Source organism: Poecilia reticulata, chromosome 21 (genome assembly GCF_904066995.2).
Source record: "Poecilia reticulata chromosome 21, P_reticulata-male-v2, whole genome shotgun sequence".
Lineage (NCBI taxonomy): Eukaryota > Metazoa > Chordata > Actinopteri > Cyprinodontiformes > Poeciliidae > Poecilia > Poecilia reticulata.
In genome coordinates, this window is record NC_088850.1 from 12,214,972 (window position 1) to 12,222,696 (window position 7,725).

The 7,725-nt window shown below is 36.3% G+C and overlaps 1 protein-coding gene across 1 annotated transcript; it reads right to left on the reverse strand.

Moving 5' to 3' along the window:
• Positions 1–35: 35 nt before the first annotated feature.
• moxd1l (monooxygenase, DBH-like 1, like) lies at positions 36–7,471 on the reverse strand. Its single transcript, XM_008397821.3, has 13 exons — positions 6,648–7,471; positions 6,387–6,533; positions 5,660–5,812; positions 5,263–5,346; positions 4,764–4,919; positions 4,229–4,331; positions 3,980–4,152; positions 3,237–3,325; positions 2,986–3,082; positions 2,826–2,885; positions 1,089–1,207; positions 907–970; positions 36–598 (listed from the first exon to the last, which is right to left on the reverse strand). Exons 1-13 carry the CDS (start codon positions 6,915–6,917, stop codon positions 440–442), a joined length of 1,674 nt encoding a protein of 557 aa, XP_008396043.2. The 5' UTR covers positions 6,918–7,471; the 3' UTR covers positions 36–439.
• Between the last annotated feature and the right edge of the window lie 254 nt (positions 7,472–7,725).

Sequence of the window (7,725 nt, forward strand, 5' to 3'; positions counted from 1 at the left end):
TTTTCAAGTATTAAAAAAAGAATACAACACATCTATATTTTGCATCAACCTTTTTATTTAAGTCAAACAAACATTTATGAATGCAGACTGCTGTAACTACATATAGATCAATTTACTGTGAAAGTGCGAGGAATGAAGAGGAATTAAAAGTAAATGTGAAACATTTTCTGGAACTAAAATCTATTTACAACATTTCATTGCTTTATTACCATGAAAATAATTTTTGTCTGATATATATATTTATTTTTTAATATAGAGAGTTAAAATTGCAGCTAATGAGCCCCTATTGTACTTTATGATAAAAATATAAACTGATCCGCTCATAAAATCTCTTATACTTGCTAACACACCTATTGATCATAAACATCATTTAAGTTCAAAATTGTCTATTTCATTCTGTCCTAAGTTGGCTTATGGATTTGTTTCATATACAGCCATGCTACATTATAGCAATTGAAAGGAGCAGAAGGATGATTCCTCCAGCTTTCACCATCCAGGAAGTACAGAGTCTGCTTGCAGCATTTGTATTTTTGCAAGTAGCAGTGGGCGTCTCCATTACGTTCCTGACAGTGCCATATCTGTAAAGCGATAATTTGCTCTGCAATGGTAAAAGAAGCTGTTGAATAAATATTTTTACGGGCTGTGATTTTAAAATAAATATGTGACATAATGCGGTAGACTTTTATAAATATTGCATTACCAATGAAAGTAGCCAGTATAGGAAAATGTTAAATATGACGTGACAAAGAGAAAATCCATACTGGTTACAACTGAACAAAAGTCGATTTGAAATGATTATTGTATAACCACACCATTTTAATAAACAGACTGGACCTATTTGCTTAAACTTATGATTGCTCAATATGAAAAGCAAGTAAATTACCCAAAGAAACACTGTCAACTTACATTGGCATCAGTGATGTATTGAACTTGTGGCAGGGCATTCATCAAGCTCTGATACTCAGCGATTCTGTCAAAAATAATTAAAGCTGTATTAAAAAAAAAGATAACAACTATGCAACAAACGTTTACACTTTAAATCATTAAGTTTAGCAAAAACGCCAAGTGTTTGATTCCACTGTTCTTACTGATCAGCTGTGGTGGATAGAAGTGTTGTATTTGGGCGGCTGGTGCATGAAGTAATATTGATAGCTGGGTAGTAGAACAGGAAAGCCAGACACATCTCGTCAGAGGTGGACAAACCCATCTGAAAGGTTGACAATATGAAATAGAAGTTTCCTTATTTTTCAAAACACATTGCTTAATGTTAACAAAAATATGTCGGAATTGTCCGTTACTGTAATATGCAGCTATATAATGCCATTATAGGTCCAACACAACAAACAACTTTAAAAAGTTTACTTTAGTCTTTCACTTTAAATTCTAAGCAATAGATTCACAGAAGACAGAGTGAAAAATCACAAGTGTTCAGTCAGTTTATCAGAAAATCCAAAATATTCCATAAGACCAATAATAAAATGATAATGTTTATGACAGAAATGAAAACCTACTCAAAACTCTGTGCTTTATGGTATATACACACATTCAGGTTTCTCTTGCAGGAATAGCAGCATCAGTGCTTCACGAAAGCAAATCAACCCTCAGTTTGTCTGGAGATACTTCAAAGGTTCCCTACAGGACTTATGTCAGCAAGATCTGCTGGAAAATGAAACCAGCGTCTCCATGACGTTAATCAGCAGTTAGAGCTTAACTTTGAAAAAAAAAATGCCTTTGCTGAGAATACACAGTGGATTAACACCAGCAGATGACCTTGTTCTCCTAATCGACAGTGAAGGTGAAAATTTTAAATTGGACCACAGTTTGGATTTTCTGTGTGTCCATTCTTCCTTTGTGCTCCCGTAATTTTGTTTTCCAACGTTGTAGCCCGTGTCTTCGATACGTGTTTGGAGTCTTGACGCACTGATTACATATAAGCCACACTAAAAGGTTATCTTCCACTCAACTTTCAACAAAAATTGACAGTCTTCCATTGGATTGTACGGACCATAACATGAGATTTGTGAAAATTCTTCATAATTTGTAAGAAATCTTCCAACTTTTTTGAGAAACTGAATTATGGATTTATATTAGTTCTAAGTTTCACCAAAATGAACTGCAATAACGACTTGAAGTATGTGACATTGTATTTCATTAATTTATGTGTTACATCCACTTTTTGAATCAAATTAGTGAAATAAAAGAACTTTGATGATATTCTGATTTCCTGAGACGAACCTGTACTTCCTAATTTTACTCAAAAGAGTAGGATCTAATAACAATCAACATTTCTTGTTTCTTCTCCAATTACATCCATCCATTTTCTTTCACCCTTGTCCCTCAGTTGGGCTGGGAGGTGCTGGTGCCCATCTCCAGCTAACGTTCCGGGCAAGAGGCGGGGTCACCCTGGACAGGTCGCCAGTCTGTCGCAGGGCAACACAGAGACACACAGGACAAACAACCATGCACACACACACTCACACTCACACCTAGGGGCAATTTGGAAAGGTCATGTTTTTGGACTGTGGGAGGAAACCGGAGTACCCGGAGAAAACCCATGCATGCACAGGGAGAACATGCAAACTCCATGCAGAAAGACCGGGGCCGGGAATCAAACCCAGAACCTTCTTGCTGCAAGGCAACAGCTCTACCAACTGCTTTTCTGTTAAAAGATCTGACAGGGCATGATTCTTTAACGATCAACGTAAATAATAAAGATTTTGCAGCAATGTTGATGTGTTTTGGTTTCTGACTTTGAATTAGCAATTTCTCTTTTTGTTATTTTTTATTTTTTGTAAACATCTGTTAATACAACAAGGCTGACCCACCTTAGTGGATTGAGTGCGATCTAAGGTATTGTAGACGCACTCCACAATGATCTCATCATCCTGAAATAAAAGAAACAAGTAATTTAGCATTATGAGAGCCCAAAGTATTTTAATCTTTTACTAAACATGTTCTTGGCTGAAAGAAGTTAATAAAGCTCACCGGTTTGATTGTCTTGATGGTTCCTAAATCGGCAATGTCTTGCATGTCAAAGTTGTAGTTTTCATTTACTCCCAAGAAATCTATTTGCTTTCCTTTTCTGGAAAGATCAACCACAAAATATAAAGTTATGTATGAAAAACAAACAGTCTGTGCTTTAGAGATCAAATGTATTTTCTTTGGTATGATGTTACGCCTCAGGTTAAAGAGTGGGTGGCTGGCGTGAAGCAAGTACTCATCTTGTTTTTCCTCACCTGAAGTGGCCCACTCTGACTTTCCTGCCAGCCAAGTGAGTGTGCAAGAGCACTGAAAACACTTGAAGGTCAGGTATGGGGTCCACAAGCTGTGGGTGGAAATGAAAACTTGCATCAACACACAGTGCCTTGCAAACATAGTCACGTTTTTTTTGTTTTTTTTGGGTTTTTTTGTGATTTATTATGTTAAAACCACAATATTCAATGATTTCTATTATCATGCAGTCATATCATATTTGCATAATTTAGGATTTTTTTTTCAGTTTTGAGAACTTCAAATGATTGATAAACAACAGTTTCAATTATGAGTCAACAAGAGATAAGGTCCCTCCTCCCTTGGAGGATGTGAATAAAGAAGAAAATGACATAAACAGAACTTTGAGGTTCAAATCAGAAAATCCTTTTTTTTTTTTACATAATTTTCTATTTGTTAAAGAATAGCTACTGGAATACATTACCAGGCTGTCACCATAGGAGACGGCACCATCTATTTCTCGTTTAAGTGGCAGCTTGAGGAATAGTTGGTCAGTAATCAACACTGATCAATTTGTCCTGTTTCAGTTAATATTTTATTTTCTTTAATTGTTTATATTTGTTGCTCTTATTGCAAACCTATGTGTTTTTTTATTTTTATGATATTGTATTAATATATAAAAGGCAATAGGGTCATAAATACTTTCAAATGTAGGTGTAGAATAAGTAACTCAATTGCAGTTTTATCTATTGCATACAGAGTTTCGTACCTGTGAAAACAAAGACGTGTTGCAAATGCCATACGAGTGGAACTTTTCTGCTTTAGGAGGGATGTCATACTCCATGGGACTCACTGGGAACACTCCTGTGGTTAGAATGCCCACGTCATGCTGTCGAAGTTTGTCCGTGTAGTAAAGTCTCAGTCCTGAGCTGTCTATGATACCTACGCAACGAAAGGAATATAAATAAATGACTCCTAAAATGGCAAACAAAAAGCCTTTGTTCAAAAAGTATGTTACCTTCTTTCTTTTGTGGGTTATTGTAATGGATTTCCAACCTGTAGTATGTGTCACTTTGAGTTCCTCCTATGGGAATACCCGTATTCTCAGGAAGCTCATATGCCTAAGAATTCAGACAAAGATGTTTGCAATGATAATAGGTCACTCAATAATAATGACAGTAAAATATTTAGACGGATTGGCATTAATATATACCAAGAAGGTAGAAACATACTATCCAACAAAAATAAACTGAGTCTGTGGGTCAAAGAATTATTTTCGGATCCTTTTTGTCTGTCTCTCCACCATCTTCCCTGCTTAGGGCATTTTTAGGCTCACTAAAAATTAACCTCCCTTCGTTTAACAATTTGTCACATTAGGAGCCAAGGCTCCTAAAATGCTTTGTGAATAATCTTTATTTTATTAAGGTAAAATTCTAGGGGGAAAAAAATCGTTGAACCCCAGAAATTCTAAGATTTTTCCTAAAATGACATCTCTAGGAGTTACTTTTAGTCTTAGGATTGTTTGAGAATATCTACAGGTCATGTTCCCTTACTGTTCCTCCTATTGCCCATGAAGCCACCACTCCAAAGCAGGCGTCTCCCAGGTCACCCATGTAGCACGGTTTATCATATGGTTTTTTCACAAAAGAGGGACAGTGATACAGGAGCATGTGATGGACGACGTCCTGGTGCTCAATCTCTGGCTCAATCTAAAAGTTAAGAAACAAGTTATTTAATGATTGACTCAAATGAAACAGTGTATTTAACATCGCAGCAGCAAAAGCCACCAGTAATTTTTTGCAGCTTTGAAAGAGTAACACATTTCAGTGTAATCAAATAGGAGCAACACTGTGAAGTGAAAAAGGTAGTTTTCAAAACCATTTCCTATAGAAATGAACACTGTGGCGTGGATTTGTATGATCCCAATATATTCTGATATTCCTACATAAATTAGCAAAACCTAATATTGCAGTTTAGAAGTTAACATAAAATACTTCATTGTACCTAAAATGTACAACACTGATATATTTACTTTAAAGACAGTGACATTACCTGAAAAATATGATGTTTGGTGGGCAAGTCTTCAAGCTTCATTACTTTACAGTGATAGTAGGTTGTGTTGGGAGGGACAGAGATCTGCAAATTAGAAACAAAAAAGAATAGCACATTGTTTTATTGTAATCAATAAAATAAAATTTTCAATTACATATGTTCCATTAAAGTTTGTACACTTGACAGTGTATCATGTAAACTCTTGTGATCAGTAGCCATTTTTATTATCTCTCTTCCCCTCTCTTTTATACTATGTGCTAAAAAAACAAGCTAGGGTTTTTTGACGTATTATTGAAAATATTATTACCGAAATTCTATAATTGCATTTAAATAGAATGCAATTATTAATTTGTGTATTGGTCAGTTTCTTCCACAATTTTCTGTGTTTCTTACTTACATTGTTCACCTTCACACTGAGATATCTGGCATCAGGTGAGACGGTCTTTGACTTGTAGTTGAGAAGATTTATTCCCTTGGTGCCTCTAAAGCCTGCATGGTATTTGATGTCATCTGTTTTACCGTATGCGTAGATCAGTTTGATGGACTGAGCCTGTTGGACAAGAGGTTTTACAACAAAATAAAAACAAATAAATAAATAAATAAAAAAAACAGAAAAACTTTTCAGAAACAACATGCAAGTTTCTCTTACAGAAACATGTACGGTGAAAAAAAACACACAAAACTGTTCTTTCTCTCACAGGAACAGTATTATATTTCACATATTCAATAGAAAGACAGTTTTCTATTGAAATCTTTTGAGACGTTTTTTTATGCTTCTTTTGTCTTTAGCAGTTGGACCAGGCAAGGGGTAAGGTAAGCTGAACAAAGACAGCTGATTTTACATTGTGAAATGTGAGAAACCTGACCTGTACGCTTACACTTAGAATAGAAGAAATAGGTTATAGAGAATCAACAGAGCAACATATTGTGCAACAGAAATGATAAATTTTCTTTTCATCATGGTCATGGTAATTGCAACAAAGTCTAGAATAGAAGTAAAATATGATTTGACCCTGTAAATAAACCATACCAGCAGGATGTAGCTGTGAAAGCTCAGTGAATACAACAGCTTATTTAATATTTTGACATGCTGGCCTGTAACTGTGCAGAATAAGTTGCCTTACAGTGATCTGGAAGTCTTTTTCATCACAGGTCTCTATTGGCCTTTGAAACGTCATTATTGTTTGTCCATCATTTTCTGTCATGGAGAGCAGGGTGTAGCTCTGCTCCTTGTCCATTTCAGGCATTTTCTCCCCTAGTGAATAATAATCCTAAAAGACAGAAGGAAAAAAAAATTTAAGGCACCAATAACTCCTGGTTTCTGTTGAAACCAGTTCTTTTGGACAAAATCATATCAACACCTAATACTTAAAGTATCTGCTTACTGCAAAATAGCTTCCATCAGATCCAAGTCCCCCCATTACAATGTCTGCATCATCCATGCCTCCGTGAGGACTAGAACCAAAGCCGACCCAGCCTGTGGTGTTGACTGTCAGTTGGAATGTTATGTTTCCTTGCAAATGATCAAATCCCCACTTCAGGTGTACCAAACTGTCTTTGTCCAGGTACTCCATGAAAGGCAGGTTGTAGTCTGTGGCCCAAGCTCCTGCCGTCCAGGCCAGTAAGATGGAGGCGAAGCACAGCGGGGCAGACATGATGTCTCTCCAAGGTTGGAACTCTAGACACTGAGCACAATGACTGTGGAGCTGCCAAACACCCTCCTACCCCTTTCAGTGACACACCTGCACTGCTAGATGAGCTCAAGTGATACAGGCAGAAAGTGCTTTGTCATTGTACGATTCCCGAGAAAACAAGCCCCAACTTTTGAAGCGTAAGCTTATTTTTCTGTTTATATTATATTCAAATCGCCACATAATTGAATGTTTCTGAGTAACGTTAGAGCACTGAAATTCTGTGCGCCTTAAAGGTCTCATTATTTTACATCAACACCATGTGTCAAGGATTTGCTTGTTCTTTTGGTCAGTGGATTATATTTTCTGGTTAAATGTTACCCATTCGCAGCAGCAGCTCTTCACCATTTGATAATGACTCGTTTTTACTGTCTTCCTGCTGGCAGTTCAAAGGGATTCAGGTGTTTGATATACGAGGAGGCGATGAGGAGATGGCGAAACTGAAAGCTGCAGTATCTTTCCTATTTCCCTCCCTCCTCAAAATGCTCTCACATATCAAACACTTCATAAGTCAATACAACCTCATTTTGTAGGAATGTGAATAGTGCAGGGTCTCTAGTTACTGACATTAAACTCGCAAACCATATAAGTTAAGGGAAAAGAAGTAAAGTGTTTCCAAATAACTTAAAGAAGGACTTTGCATGAACCGCTAATGATGATGATGATCCTTGAAGAAAATTATTTAAAATGTGGATAAACTACATTAAAGGACATAAAGTCGAAACCAGATATTTAAATTACAAGATCAATTAGGATCACCAAAATCATTTAT

What these genes read in the sequence shown, in the direction of transcription:
- moxd1l (XM_008397821.3), bottom strand. Translation starts at nt 6,917, where the DNA reads ATGTCTGCCCCGCTGTGCTTCGCCTCCATCTTACTGGCCTGGACGGCA. An exon ending in CCATCAAGACAATCAAACCG is followed by an intron (nt 2,886 to 2,985) that starts GTGAGCTTTATT and finishes CTTTTATTTCAG; the next exon opens with GATGATGAGATCATTGTGGA. An exon ending in AATACATCACTGATGCCAAT is followed by an intron (nt 599 to 906) that starts GTAAGTTGACAG and finishes TTACCATTGCAG; the next exon opens with AGCAAATTATCGCTTTACAG.